The 26,839-nt window shown below is 32.7% G+C and overlaps 3 protein-coding genes across 5 annotated transcripts in view; 2 read left to right on the forward strand and 1 right to left on the reverse strand.

The window, feature by feature from the left end:
* Positions 1-2,044, reverse strand: part of LOC148614742 (ubiquitin carboxyl-terminal hydrolase 47-like) — a 37,913-nt gene extending 35,869 nt beyond the window's left edge. For both annotated transcript variants that reach the window (XM_088589056.1, XM_088589055.1), the window contains exon 1: positions 1,909-2,044. In XM_088589056.1, the coding sequence (XP_088445182.1) occupies positions 1,909-1,947 (39 nt within the window). In that variant the 5' untranslated portion in view covers positions 1,948-2,044. The remainder of the gene's footprint in view (positions 1-1,908) is intronic.
* Positions 2,045-2,243: 199 nt separating this feature from the next.
* LOC148614743 (large ribosomal subunit protein uL1-like) lies at positions 2,244-5,953 on the forward strand. Its single transcript, XM_088589062.1, has 5 exons — positions 2,244-2,303; positions 2,728-2,880; positions 4,295-4,443; positions 5,116-5,288; positions 5,727-5,953. Exons 1-5 carry the CDS (start codon positions 2,299-2,301, stop codon positions 5,895-5,897), a joined length of 651 nt encoding a protein of 216 aa, XP_088445188.1. The 5' UTR covers positions 2,244-2,298; the 3' UTR covers positions 5,898-5,953.
* Positions 5,954-11,012: 5,059 nt separating this feature from the next.
* LOC148614744 (general transcription factor IIE subunit 1-like) lies at positions 11,013-26,631 on the forward strand. Of its 2 annotated transcripts, XM_088589064.1 has the most exons (6): positions 11,075-11,155; positions 11,847-11,994; positions 15,104-15,768; positions 24,478-24,673; positions 25,414-25,597; positions 26,434-26,631. In XM_088589064.1, the coding sequence occupies exons 3-6, from the start codon at positions 15,125-15,127 to the stop codon at positions 26,604-26,606; spliced, it is 1,197 nt and encodes a 398-aa protein (XP_088445190.1). In that variant the 5' UTR covers positions 11,075-11,155; positions 11,847-11,994; positions 15,104-15,124; the 3' UTR covers positions 26,607-26,631. The 2 variants fall into 2 exon arrangements, with proteins under 2 accessions (XP_088445189.1, XP_088445190.1); XM_088589063.1 differs by lacking the exon at positions 11,847-11,994 and having other exon boundaries at positions 11,013-11,155.
* Positions 26,632-26,839: the final 208 nt, after the last annotated feature.

Below are 26,839 nucleotides of genomic sequence, written 5' to 3' on the forward strand. Positions count from 1 at the left end.
GAGCACTAGCTAAATCACAGATTGACAGTATATTTATTGACTCACTGATCATATATAATACTTCCATACCCTTGCATGAACTACCTGTTAATCATAGCATCACTAACAGGGGGTCACTAGTGGTGAAGTAATTTAATAATCATGTCATATACGTAAAAATGTACCTATCAACCTTCTGGATCCTTTCTCTGCAGGAGAGCTCCTGTAATTCATTTCCACATTGCAGGAGATTTTGTGTGACATTTTCGACAAATATTTTGTATATATCATATGTACAAGTCAGTATATATCTGTATGAATTAGTGTTTAATATTTTCTGCAGTTTCGACAAGAAAAGTACTAATAAGTATCCTAGAAGCAAAGAATGGTAAGAAATTTCTCTAAATAAAATAAAAATTACTAAATAGAATAACACTGTACCAGTCCCTGTGAAATGATCCGCTTTCAGAAACAATAAGTACAGGGCCTAATATAGACATCAGTGACAAAGAAAAGTTTTCATAAATTATGTTTGAAAAATAACAATTTTGACTTTATTGTCTATGTCATTTATTACAAAAACTTCTCAGTCTCAAAGACAAATAGGAGAAGTCAGCACAAGCAAGGTGAATTTTTTGCTCATTTCTCCTACTTAATTAGGCCAAGAAGTCAATTACAGACTAGACTCTCAGCTTATTTTGAAATTCTATGGAAATTATGCTTTGACATAAAATGAATAAAAGTGATACGACCATGATGGGCCTTTAATAGCATAAACAACCAGTTTGTGACCAGCATTATCTACATGCCTTTTTACATCATTTACTCCTACTTGTACAATACTGAAATTGAATTACATGCATATGGTTGGCAGTTTGCTAAGTCAGAGAATGGACAAAATTTGAGCCATGTGAAGATGTGTGCAATTTAATCTATTTTGGTAAATATTTGCAGGAGTATTTCTCCTTTTTTGTGGAAAATAAATGTTGAAAATACATATCCCAAATGTCATTTTTCTTAAGAGTAAGCATCCTATTGAATAAAAAAAAGAATGATTGCCAACCTTTGCCTTGACGAAACTACCCATTCGCAATCATAAATTTTATAGGATACCCTAGTTGATTGTGAAGAGTCTAGACAGCATCTAAGCATTAATCAGTTGTTCAAAGTGTTAAATTAACCAAGCGCATATGAGACTAATGGCAGTGTTAGAAACTGAATTTTTTGTCAACATAGATCCATCATAATTTTACATAGACAGCACTGTACATTTTAAAGCAACTTGAGCCAATTTCATCATAGACCTGCTTGATTCAGTCAATGTAGGTCTACCTTTAATTTCTTACACTGTAATGGTAAATGTGAAAATAACAACAAAAATGGCGCCGGTTAAAAATGGAAAATACAATACGGGAGTTCTTACAGTAGATGTCCATAAAAACGAGACAATTACATGTGAAATGTTCATATCCCACAAAAATCGGGAGGGTTAACACACATGCATATAAAAATCAACTTGATTTAAAAAATTAAGACTGCAACAGTATATAAGGACAAGAATTTTACACAAATCAAAATAAATGCTTGGTAAAGCTTTTTGTTTAACTTGATATCAAGGAGTTTAATATCCTTGCTGATTCTAAGCCTCATCCATACATCTTTATTCATCTGCACACTGTTAATGTCAATATTGTTTTTAAAAATGCATGTGTAAGAAAATTCTATGGAATCGGATGTATTTTCTACAACAATACTATATAAGATTTCAGGCGAAGTCTATCAACATTTGGGCATGGAGAAGCCTTAAGACATAAACTATCATTTACTAGAAATGTGTGACAACTTCTAAACTAGAGTAGAAATTGAGGAAGTGAAAACAGCCATGTTTTAGCTGATTTGATATTGATTTACTTGAATATTAATTCTAACCTCTGTGGGGACAACTTGTGAGTTGTCACCAGTGACCATTTTATTCTTGTTGTACTTGTTATTTTATAACAACGTGATTTTTCTTAACCATAGTGATAAGTGCATTGCAAAATCTGAGTTATGGCTGACTTTGATGAAAGGATAGATTATCACATTTAGGTATGAATATTCCGTTCTAACTACTTAAAGAACTACTTATGACAGTGACTAATAACTAAAAACATGTTGATTTTTTATTTTTCTTTTATTTTCTCGGTTATTTCTTATATACGTTATAGGTTTGTCTATTGTTAATTTCAACTAAAGTCTCTGAAAATCTATCTTTTATAAAATCCATTTTCTATTGCCTAATACCTTGTAACTTCCTTTTCCGGTCAAGAATCCGACACGATGAGGTTGGTGGAGGAATTCGTTTTACAATCTACTCCAATCCTTCTATTAATTTAAGATATTTCAACTAACTGTCTTATGTTTGAACACCTTATCTATTTTACACCGAATTGTTACAAATGACTGCTGTTAATGCCTGTAAATGCTTATATCCCAACGAAAGTACTCGGGACTATTCTTGTTAGATTTTTTATCTGAAAATATCTTTTAGAAGACACCTATAATACATGCAGGTGACGTCTTATAATGGATTGATTCAATATATTTAGAAACACTGGATTTGTAAAATACAATCCCGCTGAATACATATTGGGACAATTACAGATATTTTAGTAGGTTGGACCATGTTGCTTTCCGTTATTTTGAATTTCGAGCAATAATATGCTGTTAGGCTACTGCAACCAGTTATATGAATTTGTTTCATTTTAGTAAAATTTCAAGAGACAACTTGTACGAGTCCATAGCCAATGTGGTGAAAGATGCAGAGGCTAAACCAAGGAAGTTTACTCAGTCAGTGGAACTTCAAATTGCTCTGAAGAACTACGATCCACAGAAGGACAAACGTTTCTCTGGCACCGTCAAGTAGGTTTATGACCTTTCCAGGTGTCTAACTAAGCCAACAATAAATCGGCTAATTCACTTTGTTTCTCAAAGTACAGTGCAAGTTTTTTAAACACTAAATGGCTTGAAAGAAAGAAATAATATGGTTGTCAATTTATTTGGGTAAGAAGATTTTGATGTGGGGGATTTCTGATTTTATTGTTGGTGGCCTGGTATAGGTAGCCATTGCGTGGCGGACCTCTACCCAGGGTCTTAAAATAATTGGGCAGGTATTCAGTGATATGCACTGTTACCAAAATATTTATAGTGCCAGAGAAGGAAACTTCTCAGGTAAGAAGGTAGGTAGCTGATATATAATGCTTAATTTTTTTAGTTGTGATTATAAGTGTTGCATGTGATTCATATACTTTGAATATATGTTTCAGATTATGCCATTTGTCAGTTTAACCATTACTAGTCCAGTAACATAAAACCACGCATTTTATGTTTATCTTTCATGATTTCATCGGATATTTTCATTTTTGGTTTTTAGTCAAAATGCATGGTTTTATCAATGGACGCCATTTTGCGGGAGTAACATTCCGGCGAATTGACCTGCGGGACGTTTTTGTCTAGGTATAATGGAATATCAAACAAAAATATTTAAAAATGATTGAAGTACTAAGTTAAGACATGGCTGTAAAAGAAATTTCTTGCCAGATGCAGAAATTCCATTATAAACATCCAAATTTGCTTTTAAATCAGCACATGTAAGATTCCATAAACACCAGAATCGATAAAATATATTTGAAAATCATGTGGTGAGTATGAAAGTAGTATAATAAAATCACAAAAATGAAGGTTTTCATAATTTTTTGTGATCATTGCCTTTGGAATGAAAAAAAAACTTTTAACCTTTCAATGATAAAATTCGTTCCACCATACGAATCCGAAAATGCAGTCAACTGTAACATAACAAGATGTCAGCTTCTAGGCCAGTTCAGTTGGTGTTTTAATTCTGGAATATTATCTTCCAAACAAGGTTTGTTGGGATAAATTTGACTTCTTTTTCTTGTAATTATATAGTTCCGTTGAAAAAATATTCTTAAAATGTCTGAATTTAAAGTTAAGTTTTACACCTTCAAATTAAGGTCCAATGATTAAACCTCGCATTTTGAATATATACAAAAAATGAAAATATCCGATGAAAACATGAAAGATAAACATAAAATGCATGGTTTATTTTATAGAACTAAACCATTACAGGCTTTACCTATCATTCATTTGAATTTATTCAAGCTCAACTGTTGGTACATTGTATTTGTGAGAGAGATTATATTGAAAGGCCTTATATATGAAGGATATGTCTTGGGCTATGCAAAAACTTACTACTGTATGTTTTGTCATTGTCATATATTTGTTTACAGCTTTAGTTATCAATATATCTACTCTATAGGCTGAGACATGTGCCAAGACCAAAGATGAAGATCTGTGTCCTTGGAGATCAGGTCCATTGTGACCAGGCTAAAGCTAATGATCTACCCTCTATGGATGTTGACTCCTTGAAGAAATTGAACAAGGACAAGAAATTGGTAAAAAAATTAGGTACATGTTCTAACTTATTGCAAACTAATTTATATTGTTTATACACGTAACTGTAGTTGCTATTACCTCTTGGTGATCCTTTAAAATATTGGGTTACTTTCAACTGTCAAAGTCTTATGTTTGGAAACTTTAAAAAAAGAGAAGAAAAGTGTCAATACTTTTTTTAAACAAAATTATGTTGGACACTTTTTTTTTCTTCAAAATAAATTCACCTATCTTATGTTACAATTTGTTAGTGAAAAAAATCTATTTTACTATAAGTCAACAACTTTAGGCCTATGGGAGAATTAATTAAGTAAAATACATGTTAATTCTGTTGAAAAAGTTGCTAATGTTGACAGCTTGGAATAAGTTTTAAGATTTGTTACTTATTGTTTAAGTTAAGTTTTGACAGTTTGGGATTCATACCTATTAGGGAGGACGTATTCTGGTATCCTTATCTTTCACAGAGTGTTGCCAAAATGTGTCCTTCCATATAAACTTAACAATCAATCTATATGTAAACCACATTCCATGCTTTAGGTGTTTAGCTGTAAAATTGGATGGATTATCCATAAGTTCAATATAAATTCATTAAGAACTACATCATACATTTAGAACCAAAAAGAACAAAGATTAAAATTATGGAATGTTTGAGATCTTGGTGAACAGCTCTTATTTTGCTTCTTTCAGCTAAGAAGTATGATGGTTTCTTGGCCTCTGACTCGATCATCAAGACCATTCCAAGATTGTTGGGTCCTGGATTGAACAAGGCAGGAAAATTTCCAGTCCAGGTTGCACACAATGAGTCCCTTGTACAAAAAGTAGAGGAACAGAAAGCTACTATTAAGTTCCAGTTGAAGAAGGTAAGTTGACCTTTTTTACCCAGAATGTTTTCCTTTAATGAATTGAAATCTTTGAAACTGACCTTGCATAAATTTACGAACTTGAATTAAGAAATTCATACTGCTTGTAAACCATGAAGAACTAGAAAGGTTTTTGTTTGTTTTTCTATGATTTGAATTTTTAGAATTTTATGTAAAGGGATATTTTAGGGTATTCTCTTCAAACCTTGCTATTTAGTTGCTTTAAATTTCTATTTAAATTTTTAGTTCACCTGTTTAGGGCTCCTGCAGATTTTAGTCTGTTCCTTTAGCCGCTAGCCCTATGCCCATGTCTAGCAAAAAATATTCTGGGTTGTGGAAATTTAACAGTATTTATAGAATTCGATATTGTGATGGATATATTTCAACCTTCTGCCTACAATTTTGTTTATAATTGTTCAATTTCTTTTTCATTTATAGGTATTATGTTTAGCTGTGTGTGTTGGACATGTCAACATGACCCAAGATGAACTATATGCTAACATATCTTTGGCTATCAACTTCTTGGTCTCACTACTGAAAAAGAACTGGCAGAATGTTCGTGCCTTGTATATCAAGGGAACTATGACTCCTGCGCAGAGAATCTACTAAACATGGACTTATCTAACCATCTTGTGCTTTTAATAAAGTAACTTGATGGTAAATGATCTTTTCCTTTTTTTTTCACTCGAAACCTTACATTCTACTGACGGTTTGTCAGATGTATCAGTCTGGCAAATGAAATTATCACTAGTGCATCTAATTACACTGACTTGAAAGTTGTAGCACACAAGCTGTCTGTCCCGGCCCTTGACAAAAGTATAGACTGGTATCATGCTGTAGTGACTAGTCTTCTACCTTGGTTATGGTTTTATATATTAGAACAATAAATTGTTTAAAGTGTATGGATCTCCTTCAAATTTGGCATTGTAATTTTGAACTGTTGTAAGAATGTGCATTTCCCTGGTGTTAATGGTTATTTTTTAACTTTACTACAAATGGAAGGCAGGAGTTGATTTTTTGGGGGTTGTCTTGTGACTTGTCATTTAGTAATCAAATGACAGAAGCCAGTAGTTTCCTGATTCTGGTAAAGGTGTATAGATCTCTATGAAATAGTGCAACAGCAGCAATGGAAGGTCTTGTTGGATAGTGGTCTTTATAATTTGGGACAAAAAAACTGAATATTTTTCACTAAATATAAATTTCATATTTTTATAGGACTGTATTGGTATGGTCCTGTTGTCTAGACACTTGTTTTTCGAGTGATTATTTGAGTATTAACAATAGTTGGTTGATCAATAGCAATCTTCTTAACAAAGGTTTAAAATCACAAGAGGAAGGTAGGTGTTGATTTTGGGGTTTTTAGCCCCAACTATTGAAGAGTTGGGGGCCTAAAACAAGCATTTCATAGCATTTAAATAAACTCCAGTAAAAGCATAGTAATGTCACAATGTCAGCCTTTGGCTTATTTCTGGGGTAAATAAAACTAAATATACATTTTACTGATGTCCAAACAATAACTTGTTAATTAGTGGTCTGATCATAAGAAAAAAAATATCTTCATTGGACTCCTTATGAAAATTCATGCCTGCTTTTGTAGCTCAGATTCCTCTGTTTTCAATTAAGAGGCCTCCCTTAAAAATTATCAACTTTTTAATTACTGGTCTGTCAGACTGAGTTTTAAGAAGTGCTTTATTGTGTCGAAAATGAATCGGAGGTCACCATGTAAAGCGAGTCAAAAGTAGGATTGCGTCCACCTTTACCCCAACTGTTCAGGGTTGTATCATGCTGTGCACTGCGAAGCTCTATTTCTGTTCTACTGTATCAAACATTTAATTACAATCAAAATCCAGAGCTGTATCAAGCTGATTATCCTAACAATATTACTAAAGGATCAAATAAAACGCAGTTTATTGTGGCAATGTCTTAATCATAGACATTTAGTAATGGCGGGTGTGGGCAAATTTTTAAAAACTTCCTGGATCGTTTACGGTGTATTCATCTGCACCATGAAAACTGATTTGTTCAACTCTTCTTAGTTTTTTCTTTCCTCTTTCGTCCACCTTGAACGACTCTTTATGAGCAATTCGACAGGTGTTTCTAGAAAAGCAGGGGACGCTTACCCTACCAGTGCATCTGGCCAATGCTCCCAGTTTTTAATGGAGTCCATTTTGCTCATTTACTTTTGTTATTTTGTATTATTTTAGTTACTTTATGTTCTTTGTAGTGTTTGTTTTCCATATCTGGTCTTTTCCCTGGATTATTCTCTTGATTACTCTTTCAGACAATCATTTAGCGTAATAATTTTCTATCGTTGCTACCAATAAAATTTAGATCAAGACTTAAAATCAAATGAACATTTGAGGGACTTCTTTTTGGCCTTGAAAGATGTTTCGTAATAAATTTGCTGTAAGGAAATAGAGTATTTGCAAAATGTGTCAAGAAGCATTTAATGTGTTACGCATGTTCTATTTAACCAGAGACCTATAATTAATTTATCACAGGTCTATGATTTAACACATTAGTATTTTATAACTGATTAACAGGAAATGGAGAGCAGTAATTTCAACCACGTAAATTAAGCGGAAAAAAATTCAAATTAATAAAAAAACATATTTTTAAAAAATCTGTACGTCTTTGAGATAATTAACTTAAGCAAAATTTATCAATGCGATTGCAAATCAATTTTTGGACAGGTTTATTAAATTGGGAAAAAGGTGAAATGAAACAAACATTAGTAAATGAGTGTGAAGTTGAAAACTGTTCAGATGTATGTTGTACAAATCATATCCCCCACACACACGTTAGGAAGGACTCCCACAAAATCTTTGAAAAATTTAGAATCTCCCACATAGAATTGTAAGATTTTTGGAGAGTTAATGGTTTGAATTGCTAAATATTTTCTCTAAAAGTTAAAAAAAAATTACATAAAAAATGTTTTTTTTTTAAAAATCTTTTTTTTAAATCTTCCACATGAGAGAGTGCAGTAAGAGAATCTCCCACGTTAACTGTTATAAAGGTTTACAGGTTTGCAAATCTCTGAAATCAGTATTGAAGATTAATATTTAAGAAAAAAAACAGTTCTAAATTGTATGGTAAATGCAAATGTCTGATTACAGTTCTATTTTACACCATGTTAGCTTTGAGATTGAGTGTTCAGTACTATTTTCACAAGAATCAAAAACCTCCAGTGCTAAGAGCATTTTGATTATACGACCGCAATACATTTGCAGTCATATAATGGTATCATGTTATCGTCGTTCGTAGACAGTTCACGTCTGCCATTGTCTTGACAGTATCTGAATATGAAATAATAATACAAAAGGAAGTTTGAGATTTAATTTGGACGTTTGGGAATTAGGGATCAGAACAAGCATTTTCATGATGTCCGGACAATAACTGGAGTTATCATGCATGCATCTCTTTGATGTTGTACCACAAAGGTAAGACTGGGATTAATTGAGATGGTTGTGACTCAGACCGTTCAGGAATTACGGACCAGAAGCAAGCTTCTTATACGATCGAAAAAGGTAATATAAAGGTATCGTGATGTTATCGGTCGTCGTCCGTAGACACGTCTTGTCCGGACAATGAATTGAATATGAGTGTATAGATCAACACGGTGCGTTATATAAAAGGAATTAAGATTGGGTTGATTGCGGTTGGTTGTGACTTGAGCTATTTAGAAATTATGGACCAGGAACAAGTACTTATATGACGTCTGGACAATAACTTGATAATTTAGAATGAATCTATTGATTGGTTTTGAGAGTTGTGCTTATTGAGGAATAATGAATCCCTGTGATTCTGATTATTTTTGTCTCTTGTGTTAAATATTGCAATGAAATTTCAGAGCTTTAACAAGATTGAATGGTGTGTCCATACTTGCCCAACTGTTCAGGATTCGACCTCTACGGTCGTATCAAGCTGTGTCATGTGAAGTATTTTATTATTTGGACATTTCTCGCATACGTAGACAACAGTGATATGTGCATCTTTGTTGTAAATTACAAATGAAGTTTGTAAAAGTAAATATTATCAGCGTTGTTTTGACCCTTTTTGATCAGCATACACATAGACTGTGCACTTAAATTGCATAAATCTCGCTAGGTTTGAGTTTTGAAGCTACATATAGAGGGTGGCCATTTTGTTCGAAAGTGGTGAGACCTTTGATAGCGTTAAAACAAATAAAAAACTGGGTAAGAAATAAGCATTTTTCGACTTCATATTCACTGCTTATAAATTTCTTAGGTCTGTAATTGTAAATTTAAAAGTTCTTCGTCTCCTTTCATCTTGCCAAACATTTGAAGACTATGGCCATCACATTTAGAGCCCCGTCGTATCAAATTTGAATGTTCTGTCTATACTTGTCACTGTTGTTCAAAGTTCGACATCTGCAAAGCGTTTTTTTTTTTTTTTTAATTTTAGCCCATTAGTCATATATTATGGTCAAAAATATAAAACTTTTATTACTAAAAATATTTTTTGTGTTTACTAGATATACTGTTCGATTTTTTCATGGCGGTGGGGCGGGGTTGTTCACTATTTCCGATCTCGTTTTATGTATATTTAAGAAATAAATTTTACCATTGTTTTACCACGGGCTGACCATTTATGCCGCATTATTTCGTATGGAGTGTTCATATTACAACTCATACATTATGCCATAGCTTGTCGAAACTACGCAGACTTTTTGTATCGCGCTAGACTTCTAACAAATAGGCTTCTGGAACAATAGTATGTTGCTACAAGACTGAAGTCATCACTACAGAAGTTTTATGGTCGTCTACATGAACTCGTGGATCGCTACGGTGTATCCATCTGCACCATGAAAACTGATTTGTTCAAAGTGTCATAGTTTTCCTTTCCTCTTTCGTCTACCCCTGACATGACTTTTTATAAACAACTCGGCGAGTGTTTCTAGAAAAGCAGAGGACGCTGACCCTACCGGTGCACCTGGTCCATGCTCCCAGTTTTTAGTGCAGTCCGAGTGGCTCATTTGCTTTTGTTACTTTGTATGTATGATTTTAGTTACTTCAAGTATGTTCTTTGGTGTGTATGTCTGTTTTCTATGTCTGGTCTTTGTCCCTGGATTACATTCTTTTGATTACGTGCTGATTACTTTTGTTGCTTTGTACATGTTATTTTGCGTATTTTATGTTCATGATGTGCCTGTTTTCCATGTCTGGTCTTTGTCCCGATTTTTTTATGGATAGTATTGTAATTTATTACGTTTAAGCTTATAGTGTAACCTAGAGCCGTGCATAATTCAATCGAAACTCCTCGGCCATTTCCGCTACACAAAAAATTACCTCGGATGCAGAAAGGAGAATTTCTTCCTGAAAAAAAAATTACTGGAATAGTGGTCATACGCGACTCACTGTAGTTCTATCAACCAGGGGCGCTAAAAATTTGGTCATTAGAAATAAAGAACAATAACTTTCTTTCGTGTAACTAGAAAGGCTGAGAGTTCCAACTGCCCCAAATACATCAGCTAGCCTCCATACTGAGCATCAATATAAGACATCAGGCGGGGGCTAAATGGCAGGGAAATCAAAAATGGATTAAGACCGAATTGGGCATAATTTTAAATAGTACAGATATTTTTATTTGCTTGTTTTTTTTTTAATTGTTATTGTTTCTGTTGTTGTTGTTGTTGTTTTTGTGTTGTTTTGTTGCGCCCGATTTGCTCGTTTCAACCATTTCGCTATTTTCGTTACAGAATTATCATTTTCTTTCGTTTCACAATTTCCAGGTGTCGGTAGAACCCCGAGAAACCCCGAATGGTCAAGTGGTGTCAAGGTCGTTGTAGTTTCATTTCGGTGTGAAGCTGGCGGTTCTTTTGTTTTTCTTTTCCCATTGGAGTTCTGGTATATTAAGTTAATGTGGTTGAAAATATGTAAAATCTGTCAGCGCATCTTAAACATTATGTAGTTTTCTTTGTAGCCATCCATGTCTATGTGATGTGAAACATGATCACTGACAGTCAAAGACTTAAACTAGTACAACAAAAACATCGGCTTTGCCGAATCCCGAAAGGACTACGAAGACAGTAGTGTATTGTCCACTCACTTAATGAATCATGGCATTTGTTGATGCATTTCTATTTGAATCTTATGTTTATGGTGACCAAGCAAAATTAATAGTAATCAAGATAACATAAATTCATAATTAAAATTAAGTGTACTTTGTAGAATGGGGGAAGGTAAATTATGGTATCCTACTGTCACATTCTAAGGTTATAGCAAACAAAAACAAGTAACATGAGGCAAGATGTAACCTGTAATAGGCGGAAGCTGAATATATTGTATTTTTTAAAGTAATTATGCCTCATAACTGCATGGCCTTGTCATTTGGCCCTGATAAGAGCAATAAAGATTGTATGTTATGTTACATAGTTCAGAAGTTTTTATACATTTTGATGTGCTAATTCATTTTTAACAAAAAAAAGAAAAGATTTTTTTATATTGTTTTTGATAAGTAATTTTTATTAATGATAAATGAATAATTTATTTTGATGATATGCTTCAAAGAAATAAAAAAAAGGATTTTTGATATCAGACACAAACAAGAACTTCACAGCTTCCTACCAATTTGTTTGAGCTCCTATTACTCTAATTAGTGTTTAAAGTTGTAATATTTCTGATTGAAACAACTGGGAGTGAATGGACATTGAGGGGAAACAACTGGGATAGTGAACAGGATTCAGGTAAAACAACCCAGATTCCTTCATGTCAGATTGAAATCAGGCTCTTAGTGCATCTTAGGTCAAATGTTAAATTTGTATTGATTACTGTCCTCTTTCATATGCTGTTTTACCCTATGTGAGATTGATGAACATTTTTTATTTGTTTCAATTAATGCCTGATCTTTATTGTATTAGCGTTAGTTCTCTTTTGTATTGGAAGTTAATACATGTATGATAAATTTTTATTCATTCAATTTTTATACAGTGAGTGCTTTTTTTTTTAGGTTTTTGATTTATCAAAACATCATATGTTACTGGTCTATCACTGGAACTTCCCTACTATTTCTGAACACTACACAAAAATATAGTCCAAATGTAATTCCTTTTATATGACTCAGTACCTCTTTTATAACCAGTAAATATGCTTTTTTGCAATTATTCAGCTCAATAAAATTCTATTATTTCTGCTAATAGAATTCAGATCTAGTCTGAATCTCAACTGAAGATTTTAGGGACTCCTTTTTGGAATTGGAAGATCATATTTAGTAATAAATTTGTATTTAGGAAATTTAGTTCTTTCAGTAATGTGTCAAAAAGCATACAATGTGTTAAGCAAGTAAAATTGGTGGGAAAATTCAAAATGATAAAAGTGTCAAGTTTTTGGAAATCTTATGTTCATCAAGGGAATACTTTTCTTCAGCTGAAATTGGTTTAATTGAGCACATTGTATGATAAATAATCTGTTACTGCAGTTTTTTTAAATGTTAATGCAAATTAACTTCTGGACAGTTTTAAAAATGTAGGAAAAGGTGAAATGGAACAAAATTTGTATTTGTTTGTGAAGTTGGATCAGAAGTATGGATTGACATCCCGTTTATACATACTAGGGAAAAAACAATTCTTGATATTATATATTAAGAATGCAAATGTATGATCACAATTAAATTTACATCATGTAATCTTTGAAATTTTGTTCATGCTACAATTTTCAGAAGAATCAAAAACCTGATCGTAGAACATAAGTGGGAAGTCTCCAAGGTTTAAAATTAACTAAATGGTTCAGCATCAAAGACCTGATTTGTGAACCTTCCATTGGGAACATCAAATCTCCCATTTTCAAAGGTTGTCCTCCATTCTTCTTTGGGTCATTACATTGTGAAAATGCCAGAAAGAAGTTCATATGAACAACTAATACAAGTGACTTAGACATCTTAAAGATATTGAAATCATGTCTTAAAATGGTTCATATCTAACTGATTATTTTTTTATGAGAAATCTACTGATCTGAGGCCAAACTCTTAATAAGAACATTAACGAAAAACAATTTGAAACAATTGAAAGCTAATACTATTATAAAGAAGGGAATATGTACTCAATTAATTTTTCAAATAGTAGAAATGAATTTTATTGTAAATATTCCCGACTTGTGGACCAACATTTTGTCAACATTTATCTCTCTTTGGAGCAGTTGTCTATTCGGAACATGTAAGGTTTTCCATCCGATATCGACGATACTTTAGAAAATCTCGAAAGTCAAAAGGGAATTTCTTGTTCTACTGACCCTGCCATAAATTTTCTTTACTGGGATACAAATGAAAATCATCCTTATGTAACCTACCAACAAAATGAAACACCCAGTAAATTTTAGAAACACAGTTGTGTTTGTCTGCTGGGGATTCCATTTTCATTTGAGTTACCTCTTTTTTCTGCACCCAAATCCGAACATTGATTAGAGAAACTTGGAAATTATACCTGCTCTTACGGGAAGTAACTCTGCAAAAACAGGATAAAATATGGCTGCATCCCGAGCTCCGCAAGTAGGGAATAAGTTTTTTTATTTATATATTTTTTTAATATGATAGAACTTCAGAATTTTAATTTGGAGGAATCCCAACACAAAAAAGGGGCTTACAAACTTAATGCTATAGTGATTGTCTCATTCATACATTAATACAGTAAAACCCATGCAGTTTGCAAAATATATCCTGAAAATGTTGGTTCACAGTCCCGCGTAAATACCCCATGGGGATTTTCATAAGTTTGCAGCATGAACTAACATTGGGCATTCAAGTTTTACAAAGAGTTTCAAATTTTAAAGCCATATATATCTGTTATGTTTTTCTCATTATATCAATTTCTGAAGTAAGCCAATTATCCATATTTTTATACCTGTATTTTAAAACATACATGTATATGGAAGATGAACTATCTTTAATGCCAATAAAAAATAAAGTTTAACAATAAAAGATTACAGTGAAAAAAACTCTATTTGTTATTGTTACTTGATGTTTCTGGTTATAATAATGGTTCATCTGGATCTTGAGTTGGACTTGGGATGTTAGTTTTTTAAGTACATGTACCTCTTAATTTTGTTGGTTTTGCTTTGATAAACAAAATTAGGCAATGCAAGGCAATCTTATTATTTGGACTAGCAAAAAATGGATTCACCTGCCACTGTATGATCAAATGTTGATTGCAATGCACTCTTATATATACTTATGATGATGTCAGCAGTAAAAATCTTTCAAATTTGGCATGAAGACTTGGTTGTAATTTTTTTCTGAAGTTTGTTTTTCTGAGAGATTTGTTTTCGCTTTTTGATGTGAACAAATATTTTTATGTTACATATTTTATTTTGACATACTGTAAAGCACTTTAATTCGTTGATACTAATTGTCGTGGATTAGGGAAGAAACACAAGTTCTTTGATTTTTGAATTCAATGTTTTGAGGTCTTCAGTCTACACATCAATGAAAATTTCCTTTTCATGGGTGAACAAATTTCATGGTTTGGACTAACCATGAAAACCACGAAAATTGGTACCCCATGTACAAAAGTACTTTCACAGTACTTTTTTGTACATGAGGCAAAAAAAAATCTAGTTTCCCACTACCTTCGGAAAAAAAAATAGGGCAATTAGCTAGGGAAAGTATTTTGTTTTTCAAAAACATTTTACATTAAGTTAAACAGGAAACAATGTAGACTTCAAAAGTGCTTGAGCTAAAGTGACCATTTAATAGGCACAAAAAAAAGAGTAGGTATGGTAGTAGGAAGCAAACTTATATTTTTTTGGCCTATCATTTGCTTGGGAATGTTGAATATTTGTAATCTAAACTTACACTTTTTACAGTGTGACCAGATGGAATAAACTATGGAACCTGAAGTATTGACAGAAGTACCAGAGTCTCTAAAAAGACTTATTCGTCTTGTTGTAAGAGGTTTTTACACCATAGAACATGCAATCATAATTGATCTGTTGGTTCGTAATCCTTGCATGAAAGAAGATGATATCATTGAACTACTCAAGTTTGACAGAAAGCAGCTTAGATCTTATATAAATACACTGAAAAATGAAAAATTTTTAAAAGTGAGGATGAGGGTTGAAACTGATGCTGAAGGTAAAATGACTCGTCATAATTATTATTTCATAAACTATCTCATGTTTGTCAATGTTGTCAAGTATAAATTGGACCATGTTCGAAGAAAAATTGAAATGGAAGAAAGAGACAATACAAGTCGGGCATCATTCAAATGTCCAGCTTGTGAAAAAACATACACAGACTTGGAAGCTGATCAACTTTTTGACCCATTTACACAAAAATTCATATGTACATACTGTAGTGAGGAAGTGATTGAGGATGAAAGTGCAGTTACGAAGAAAGATGCTAGAACATTGTTAGCAAAGTTTAATGAACAGATAGAACCTCTGTATGTGTTATTGAGGGAATGTGATGGGATCTCGTTATCACAGGAAATTCTGGAACCAGAACCTACAGACCTTAAAGATAGAACTAGGTATAGTAATACCAGTAATAACTGGTACATTTCATTAAGGGATTCAGGATTTCAGGTTAGGTGGCATAAATAGAATCAATGACCAAGCAAAGTGTGGCAAGAAAAAAATTGGGGTAGAATTAGAGAAGAGACAAGATTTCATGCAAACAAAAATTGTTTTTGATATTCCCATTTTTTTTTTTGGGGGGGGGGGAGGGGCTTACCCGGTACATTGGGTTCACCCCTATGAATCCATGCCACCATTCGACATGAAATGTTCTGTATGTTCACTATAACCCCAGGGCACTATTTTACATTTTGTTTATCTGAATGAGGAGGATGGCACTTTATTTTTAGGAATTAAATATACCCCAAGCAACAAAGTTAGGGATTTGTTATTTGGGGTATTAACATTTTTATGTGTCCATCAGTCCTCTGTTTCTCACCGCAAGTATTTTTGCAGTGCTTAGCCTAACATACCGCATCAACCAGCAGTACATAACTTTTCTGAATCTGCAAACAATGTCTTCATACAAAAATAAACATGTTCTTAATTTGGCAAATCTAACGAGGGGGGCATCATAAGTGTCTTGCAGACACATTTGATTTATTAAAAAATAAATCACTACTGACAAATGATGCGGGGGCTCCTGTGACAAACAGGGCTTCTAGTTTTATTAGATTCCCTTTAAATATTAGATATAGTAGGGTTTTCCAGTTAAAGGGGTCATAGGAGCTACACCCTAAAAATATTGACTTTTTTATTTTTATTTTTGGTCCGATTTTTAAAACTTCTAATTAATTTTCAGATTTTGTGCTATATTGTGTCCAAACCAGTTGTTGTGTTTATAATGAACTAGAAGTCCCTTTGTTTAAGTGTGTCAAAAACTAATATTGTATCCACTCTTGCTCCAACTGTTCAGGATTTAACCGTAGTGGTTGTATCATGCTGCGCTCTGCAAAGCACTTTTTTTCAAATTACTGTGTTGGAATTTGGGGCTTAACAATACTGAAATAAGCATTTTCTTGAAAATTTTGTATAAATTGTTATTTTTTTACTAATTTCAATGGAGTTTATTTTAATTGTTTTTTTGATATACTGAATCCTTTTTAGCTCACCTGGCTGTAGGCCATGTGAGCTATTGCCATCACTTGGCATCTGCCGTCGTCATTGACAATTTTTCAAAACTCTTCTTCTCTGACACCACTTGACCAATTGGAACCAAACTTGGTATGAGTGTTTCTTGGGGTATCCTGCTTAGAACTGTTGTAGGGATTTTTGATTTGTTGAAAAACATGGCTGCCATTACTTAAAATAGAACATATGGGTGAGACAGTAGTTTTTCGTATATATCTCCAAAACCATTAGTTTTAGCCAAATTCTGTCGGGGTAAAAGTGTTCAGCATGATAAGATCTATTTGAGGTCAAATTTTCGTTTTAATCTATTAAGCCATGTTGGAGTTACTGCCCTTTTTCAACGTTTTTTTTCTATTTTGAATGTTTTTTGGGGTATCCTGCATAGAACTGATGTGGGGATTTTTGATCCGTTGAAAAACATGGCCACCATTACTAAAAATAGAACATAGGGGGTCAGACAGTAGTTTTTCACATATATCTCCAAAACTGTTAGGTTTAGCCAAATTCTAATGGGGTAAAAGTGTTCAGCATGATGAGATCTATCTGTGGTCAAATTTTCATTTTAATCTGTTAAGCCATGTTGGAGTTATTGCCCTTTTCCAATGTTTTTTTGCTATTTTGAATGTTTTTTCTTTCAAAAATCTTCTCCTCTGACACCACTTGGCCAATTGGAATCAAACTTGGTATGAATTTTCCTTGGGTTATCTTGCACAAAATTTTGTTAAGATTTTTGATTCATCAAAAAATATGGCTGCCATTACTAAAAATAGAACATAAGGGTTGAACAGTAGTTTTTCACATATATGTCCAAAACCGATAGGTTCAGCCAAATTCTGACTTAAGGTAAAGACTACAAACCACTAATTCAGATTCCCATTACTCTCTATGTTAATTTGCTCATTTTCAGGGGATCTTCAGTAGTTTACCTTAAGTTTAACCTAACCAAAACCATATATCACATCACCTGAAACATACACATGTACTGCTATGTGCTATGTCACTCAAAATTTTACAAGGGGTTTACTACCTTGCAGTGCAGCACTGACACTTGGAACTCATCTACCCTAAAAATAGCCTGAGGAATCCTAAAAATTCTTTATTTAGACCATCTTCATAGTTCACTAAATTAGTTTATTTAAGGCAGTATACTTTGGGCTCAAAATTATCAGAATAAAATTACTTTATGAAGAAAGTTCATTCATTTGAAAATATTGTCAACTTTTTTTATAATGGCATGCTAAAAGGACTACTTTGTACCTTGGCGTAGGACTTTTTTTGCGTATATTCCAAATTGATGATGCAATTGGTGGTCTGTAACCAAAAAGTGTTCAGCATGATGAGATCTATCTGGTCAAATTTTCATATTTATCTGTTAAGCCATGTAAAGATCCTTATGTCAAGTCCTACCAAAGTGTTCTTGAGTCAATAGTATAAGACAACTTCTTGTTAAATTTATTGCCACTGAAAAACAAAATTTAACCAAGTGAGCGATTCAGGCTTCTGGGAGCCTCTTGTTTGTGTTTAGATGTTTTATGTTATGCCCTGCAGTCATTTGGATTACAGTCAGTTGGACTAAAATGTTGTTTTAAAGCATAAATGTATATTTAAGTGTAAGTTTTTGTAAGAATCAGGAGATATGGGAAAAATCTGAAAATGGAATGGAAAAAATGTATTCTCTCTTTGAAAAGACCATTATTTGATCTCTGTTTCATTGGATTTCTGCAGAAAGTTTTGACAGAGTTATCTTCCCTTGAAATGTTCATTTTCAGTGCATTTCAATAAAATTGTAGTTCAGTTTACCAAAATGACAAGGAAAATCTATTCCTTGATTGTGATGGTGCAAATAGTCAAATTAAACTCAAAGTGGTGGCTTTTTCATACCATGTTTCACCCACTGTCTTATTCTTACAGAAACATACACTTGATATCCTAAGTTTGGCTTCATAATGTATCCTCCTATTCTGAAAAACATCTAGGATATCTTTTGATATCCTTTCCTGTTTTGTCCTTCTTGTTTCCACTTTTTAAAGTTACTTCAGAAGGTCAAAATTTGAATTTTGTTTGATTTCAACAAAAATTGTGTTTAAAAGGTTCTACAATATGCCAAATATGATTACATAATTAGATTTTCTATGTATTTAGACTGTAGTAGGTAATTTTTTATGTCCAATCATATATTTTCAAGTTCTTTTACCAATTTTAAAATGTGGGAGAAACCTATGCAGCATAACTGTTACCGTCAAACATTTAGTAATCAAATTTTTAAAGCTGCATCTACCTTGAATCTTGTAGAGATTTTATCCTTGTTCATTAGAGAAAATAAAATGACTGTGCTCGGTATTTAGCAATCTACAGATTAATTATGAAATTAATTTTGCAAATTTCTCAGATATTCAGATATTAAATAATAAATTTTGAGTATAAATTTGATAGTATTGTGTATTCAATAAATGCTTTAAGCATGAAAGTATAATATCGCAGATGGTACACACAATTAGATGTTAATTGACCAGTCGCATGTCTTTACTATGGCAGCACCATGGGAGATTAGTAAGATTAACAAGTACTAATAAATCATAGTTCCTGTTTAGATATTATTGTGATTGGGAAAGGCAGGGGCAAATTGGACCAGGGGCAAATTGGACCAGAAATGGCCCATTAAGTTTAAATTACTAAACAAAAAACAAAACATATTACTTGTAGATTTTATTTTACAATGAAAATTGAATTTACATAATATTAATAACCAAAGTTACATCATAATTTATGCAGTTTTCATACTACAGCCATAAATGTGGGTCATATTAGTTAGGCCAAGAAAAATTGATTGTTGGTTTCAGCTAACATGGAAATTTTTTAGGACTCAATAGGCAGGAAAATTATTTTATTTATTTGTTTTTTTTTTATTGATAAAATTTAACAGCTTCATGTTTATTTTCTTATTTTTTTTTATAAAAAAGTCATTTGTTTGTAATTTCTCTTTTCAGCAACTGATATTAAATTTATGATTTATGAGGCAATACATACTTTAACTTAATCCCTAGAAACTTTTGTTGCCTTCAATAACTGTAGTTGTAGTGAACCAAATGTCATGAAATTTTTTAAATTATTGTTACTTATGGCTAGAGAAAAGGGGTAAAATAGGTGTTTATTTAACATTACTTCTCAGTCAATTTGACAGAATATAAATAGCATTTAGTATTGTCTGTGTATGGGGAGCCAAAGTGGGTCCACGCCTTAAAAATTGTTTTTTTTTTTAATTTCCGGTCTAATTTTGAATTGTTTTTTTTTCTATTAAGACTCCTCATCAAAATCCCTGCCTGCATTTTTCAATCAGATTTCAAATATATCTTATGGTTTTCAGAGGCCAACAAATCAACTTTGTTATTTTGGATCGATTTGGATTTTTTATTACATTCCTCATGGAAGTCCTTTCCTGCATTTTTAATCAGATTTCAGATATTTGTTATAGTTTTTTAGATTTATGGGCTGTACATGAGCTTTAAGAAGTATGCTTAAGCAAAGTTACTCTATCATTTACTGTTTTTTAAGGTAATAAGATACAAAGTGATTCATAGAAGCGCCCTGAAGCAGAACTTTGTTCTTTAACTGAATTTAAAAAAATAATGTGCAATATTGTTTCCAAATGAGTTGTTTTGTCCATAATGAAATGTAAGTATCTATGTTTAAGCGTGTCAAAACCTAATATTGTGCCAGAGTTCAACTGCCTGCAGTTGTATCATGCTACAATCGTCAAAGCTTTTTATTGACCTTACATTAAAGGGGTTGGTCAAGGCCTTTTAAAACTAGTAATAACCTCACTGCAGATTTCATGCACCTGTCCACAGTCAGGAGATGTTAGTCATTAATGTGTCTTTGTGTGCTTATATTACTTTTTACTTTGTCGTTGGTCAGTTACCATTGATTTTATTACTTTTGTTGTCAAGACCTTCCAGAGCTTACTTGTTGTTGGGGCTTTCCAAAGCTTACTTGAAGGTCTGTTTACACTTATTGAAGACCTTTTGGTGATCTCTGAAAGTATTTATTATTTTGTATTTAGATTATACACTAGTGCATCATACTTAAAGCATCATGTAACCCTAGATACATATTGTTTCAAATCTAAATTTATGCTATTGGTGATAAGTATGTTGTTGCACATTGTTTTTCAAATTCAAACCTTGTCAAGATCAAAAATATCTGTCACACTTAGAAATAACTTCCTGGTAAAATAAAAAAAATGCAAGAATATTTTATAAGTAGTTGAAACCTGGTTGTATTCAGTGGCATGCATATTTCAAATATTTGCTCAAGGAACAATTAGTAAAACTTTTTATGGAAGATAGTTTTCTCTTCATAATGACTTATTCTTTGCCGTTCACCCACCATCCCAGCCCCCCCAAAAAAGTAAATGTTTTTCATTGTTTTTCTTTGCACATCAGATAAGCAAAAAAAAAACAAAGTTGGACTTAGTGGAAACATCACTGTAGCCTAATTATGAATTAACAGCTTGGCTGTCTTGCTTGTTAAAATATTTGATCTTGTCATTGATATTTCAATCAAAATTTTAATATTCTTAAGCATGTAATGAAAAAGTACATGCAAAATTATTATCATTTTTTGGCAGGTAATATACAGTAAGCAAGCCTTTTTAATCACAAGTTGTCAAATTTTGTAATTTTAATTTCAAGGATTTGCCCAAGAAGTTTTTCATTGCTATCCTCTTTCCTCTTGTCAGTGAAATTTGTTCCAAGGAATATTCTGTTAGGTATGCACTTGATTGCCTTAAATGGATATTCAGTAGCTACTTTTAAGTAGGCTAAAAGCTGTACATTTTTGTTAATGATATGTAATGTTGAACTACCAACATCTGATATTATTATGTTGTTGGAAGGGGTTTTTCTCATTCCTTAAACCAAAAATGGTTTACAACTGAATTTCATTGAATTTATTACAGGATGGCCATAGTAACAGTCAATGAAATGCCTTCCATTATTAGAATCATGGTCTTCTCTAAAAAGCAGTACTCTGTCATCAAAGAATTTGTTTATTTGATCTGCTACAAAAAATACATAAAAAAATATTTAAAAAATATATTAAAAAATACAGCTACTATGGTAGAAGGAAGTGTAAATATAGGCTTTTATTCCCAAAATATTCAAAAACTGGTAGGTACCTGCCACTCTTATTCATAATTTTGAATACAGCTCTTCTGCCATGATTTGGATATTCAAAGTTTACTGCTGACACGATGGTTACATTTCCCAATGTGTAGGCATAAATTGGTTTTAGATTTCCAGTAGCCAGTTGAGAATTCTTTGTTACTCCAGTTTTAGTCTGGTTGTATTCTCTAAACAGGAGGAGACTCTCATCATAGCATCCTGCAATAGCTTTTACACCGAGATCATTAAAGCTGGCTACAATTTTAATACAGTCAGGATGTAGTGAAATACCATATAGAGTCTTTTTTTATTTAATCCATATACCTACAGATGTGAACTGGATGTCATCGATGGCAAAATGGAACTATGTTCTCATTTTTTAGAACATTTTCAGCAGGAGTAGTTATTTGTTTACATTCTTGAGATGGAATGTCTGTTGCCAGGTTACTAATACTTCCTAAAGGATCAATAAAATCACTAGAATTTTCAGCTTTCTGATGTTGATGGTTGGTCTTCCTTTGCTCTTGTGGTGAGTGACCCAAAGTTTTCTGGATGAGACGTCCTGGCTCAAAGTAAGGCATTTGAAACTCAGGTGTCTTTAATATGAAGGAATCTTGTGTATTTGATTGTGTTATGTGCTCTTTAAAATCATCTGTTTCTTCAAAGAATATGCCAGTGTCTTTTGTAAGAAGAATTTCATTTACCTTGTCTAAGCTGGAGTCAAGTTGTTTCATCACCATTAAAATTCTTTCATCAATGTATCTTTGGTTTTTGATTAATTTACTTTTTAATTCTTCTGTCAAAGACTTCGTAAACATTTTTACTTATTCTATGGAGTGTCTTTCATGATGGATATCATTTACCTTGTCTAAGCTGGAGTCAGTATTCGCAAATTGTTTCATCACCATTAAAATTCTTTCATCAATGTATCTTTGGTTTTTGATCAATTTACTTTTTAATTCTTCTGTCAAAGACTTAATAAACATTTTTACTTGTTCTATGGAGTGTCTTTCATGATTGATAATCTATTCTTCAGTTGTTGCACACTGGCTATTCTGATTCTTTTTATTGCTTTCAAGTTCTTTCTTTAAATTCAGCAAGTTTTCTTTTTCTTTCTCTAGTTTTATTTTACATTCCTTTATCTTCACCTTTCCAGAGTTAAGTGCCTGGTCGATCACTATAAAATCATGAGGTTACGCATGGTCCACAAATGAGTTCATCATATGTTGTACAGAAAAGGCAACAAAATTGGTCTTTGTGTTCCAAGAAGTGAAAGGTTTTGCAGCTTAAAAATTTTCCTTCATTTGCATATAGTGTGTGTTCTTCATTATGAACTTCAGTGACTTTGTGAGTGTTTGCTGATTTAAACTTCACATGAATTTTCTCCTTGCATGTCTGGCACATTGATAGTGAGCAGTCATGACAATGCCAGTTTAAAACTTTGTCTAATTCACAGATTTCACATGGTAAAATCCTTTGTACTTCATTAATCTTAGAAGGGTCTGCCATCTTTGATGACTAGACCTATCAGTAATCAATTTATGATAAACTTTCAGGTATATAGATTTTTTAGTCAAATGATAACATTTTGCAGTGCACAAATGTTGCCTTAAAAAGAAGTGCAGCAGATGGCTTAAAGAACAGGATTTTACAGAAATGTCATATATCAATGGGGAAATAAATTAATTTAGTTTTTTAGTATTATACATATCTTAGTGAACATTGGTGAAGTTTTCTGGTATTTTGCATTAATTACAGGATTGGTCAAAGATCAGTCAACCAAAATGCACTTGATTTGTGATCTAAATGATGTCACACATCATGTATAGAGTTTTAAAGAATATAGAATGAAGTTCCTTCTGTAAAATCAGCTTCATTTCATTTCTTGTTTCTTTGCTTTTACTATATATATATTATGAGGTGTAAAAGCATTTGATAATATGAAATGCACTACAATGCGACCATTTTGACTGTTTTTCACTCAGATAGGTATGGTATTAAAAAACTACATTAATTTAGCTTTCCATTGATATATATGTAACCAAGTACCCACTTTTAAGTCGAGAACTAAAGCTCTTTTAAGTTTGTAACACTATTACTTTTATATTCAGCAATAATGTTGATAACACTTGTAGATGAGATTCAAAAGACCAAGTTAGAGATAAAGGGTAAAAATTCTGCATTACAAGGTGTGTTAAGATGCCAGTTACACTCTTACTCCTGGCTTTGCAGCTCGCTAAGATTTACCAAGATTTTTACTAATTCAGTAATTTGAAAGTCCACATGGTTAAAATAGCTGTTTTAGTCCAACCTTTGTTGTGAAAGCCTTGCTTTTATAATAGCCATTTATTGCCATGTTCTGGATGTGGGGCTTCAAGCAGTGCCTGACTGAAAGACGACATTATCCAGTTTTAATCTTTTATCTTTCAGAACAAGTAAATCCAAATCAGCCCAACAAGGAGAGAGATCAACATGGAGTGGTGATGCTACCAGGGGGCGTGATTTTGGTATGTCTGACAATACTGTTACCATAACAGTGGATGAGGAAAAGAAGAAAGAAGCTGTGAGGGAGAGACCAGTCTGGATGGTGGAGAGTACAGTAGATGGAGCATCAAATGATACAGGAGTAAGTTACTCATTATGAATACAATATATTTAACCCATTAATTCTTTTTTTTTCTTTTTTCTTTTATTTTTGTACCCTCTGAAACATTCCTTTAAGTACCCTTGTTCCCAGGCTGAAACTATCCTTAAGGAAGTAGGAATTTCTATTTAGACTATGTTCTTTGAAAATAAAATTTGTGCATAAAACAGGCCCTACTTTAAAAAAAATAATGAAATGGCAGAGAAATTAACAGAGGAATTATACTGCAGATAGTATTTTTAGGAGTTTTACAACACATTTTATGTGTTTTCTTTTGAGGTGGGGGGGGGGGGGGTTGGATTTTATGATGCGTTTTTTTGTTTTTGTTTTTTGTTTGGGGGGGGGGGCAACCATAAAAATAATTTTTGTTTGTTTGTTTTTTTTAGCTGCAAGTAGGATCTAACAACCCTCCATTCTACTTATGTTGTGATGACCTTTCTGTTCAGCAAATCAGATTTCATCCTTCATTATTTTGAAAGCATTATTCATAGGGAAAAATCCAAGGATTTGAAAAGGTCAAAAAGTAGAATGAAGGGTTGTTATATCCTACATGTAGTAACTGAATGGAATAATTGATAGTTCTAATTTTAGTTAGATTGGTTGCAGATTAAAGATGATATAAAGACACGACAATTTTTTTGTGCTAAAAAATCCCTAAATGATTGGCCTGTGTTTTTTGTGTTTGAGTGTTAAACAATGACTCTAAAATTTAATTTGTACAGAGTATATCGAAGATAGAGGATGCAGGACCATCTCGTCCAGATACTTCACTTGCCTCTAGTAATGAAATAGAGACACTATTGATCATTCACGAGAAAAAGGGGGGAGCTGCAGCTGGGGGATTACCTGTCGAAGACAGCTCTAGCAGTGACTCAGAGGATGAAAAGAAAGCTATAACATCAAGAGGTATTACATCAATATAGCATGTAGAATATGTGCCTAGTGGACTATATGGGATTGCTATAATATTTGCACTGACAAAAGGATCTAATTAAAATTTCGTGATTCAATCTCATTCTCTTTTCATCAGATTTAATGAATTTAGACTTTTGTTAATATAAAAACAGTTTCTAATGCTTTATTTATTGGTGAAGGGAGATAACAATTATTTTTTATGTCTTGGTTTCAGGTCTCACTAACCACTTCTAACATTTCCATTACTTTACATGTTAAAAAAGTAATTTTCAAAGTCTCACTGTGAATTCCCAGGACAAATGACATCTTAAAGTTGCATACCGTTGCGAAGCTTGGAAAATAAGTCTTCCAAAATCATTATGCTAATGGTTGAAGATTGTAGAAATTCTTCACAAAATTTACTTGAATAAATAATACTGAAAATCCACATTTTTACCTGTTCTGTTAACTGACAGCATGGAGGCAAATTACTCACACATGTAAACAATATTCATACTTTTGTAGTTAATTACATATATGATTTTAAAGTACACATTCTCAGCTTTATTTTGACTACTTTTAATCATAATACACACAAATAATGCACTTACAATGCATATGTCTAGGTTCAGTGTGTTTTTGGTACTACATAGAGGGGTGGCCATTTGACCCAGAAGTGGTTAGTGAGACCTTACTTATATAAGGATGGACTGCAATTGCAGTGTTCTTTGATCTGTCACATTTTAAATAAAAATGACAGCTAACACACTTTTGACACCATGTTCTTTATGAGTGCATGAATGTAAAAAATAAATTCTTTGTATTTTATTTAATTTTTATTGTTGTAGTTGTTGAAGAAATGGATGAAGATGATGATGACGATGGTCCAATGGTGTCTATAGGTGGTGCTAGAGTTCCAATACAGGAAGTGACTGATGAGATGGTAGCAAAAATGACACCACAAGAAAAAGAAGAGTACATTAGAATTGGACAAGAAATGTATCAAGACATGTATGAGTAAATAATAAAATGGAGGCTCTTGTCAAGGTTTTGTTACATGATGATAGATGGCAGCACTGACCCTTCAAATCTTAGGTTGGCTCAGGGAATCCTGGAGATTTTATATTGGCTCAGGTGACCCTGGAGATTTTAGATTGGCTCAGGGGACCCTGGAGATTTTAGATTGGCTCAGGTGACCCTGGAGATTTTAGATTGGCTCAGGAGACCCTGGAAATTTTATATTGGCTCAGGGAA

The sequence above is a fragment of the Perna viridis genome, chromosome 6 (assembly GCF_037379345.1).
Source record: "Perna viridis isolate PV_CMFRI_1.1 ecotype Kerala chromosome 6, ASM3737934v1, whole genome shotgun sequence".
Lineage (NCBI taxonomy): Eukaryota > Metazoa > Mollusca > Bivalvia > Mytilida > Mytilidae > Perna > Perna viridis.

Bases quoted from the DNA above. Each gene is read 5' to 3' on its own strand.
- LOC148614744 (XM_088589063.1), top strand. From the start codon at position 15,125: ATGGAACCTGAAGTATTGACAGAAGTACCAGAGTCTCTAAAAAGACTT. The intron at 24,674-25,413 runs GTAAGTTACTCA...TAATTTGTACAG, and splicing joins GAGCATCAAATGATACAGGA to AGTATATCGAAGATAGAGGA. The intron at 25,598-26,433 runs GTATTACATCAA...TTATTGTTGTAG, and splicing joins GAAAGCTATAACATCAAGAG to TTGTTGAAGAAATGGATGAA.
- LOC148614743 (XM_088589062.1), top strand. The intron at 2,881-4,294 runs GTAGGTTTATGA...TCTACTCTATAG, and splicing joins CGTTTCTCTGGCACCGTCAA to GCTGAGACATGTGCCAAGAC. The intron at 4,444-5,115 runs GTACATGTTCTA...TGCTTCTTTCAG, and splicing joins GAAATTGGTAAAAAAATTAG to CTAAGAAGTATGATGGTTTC.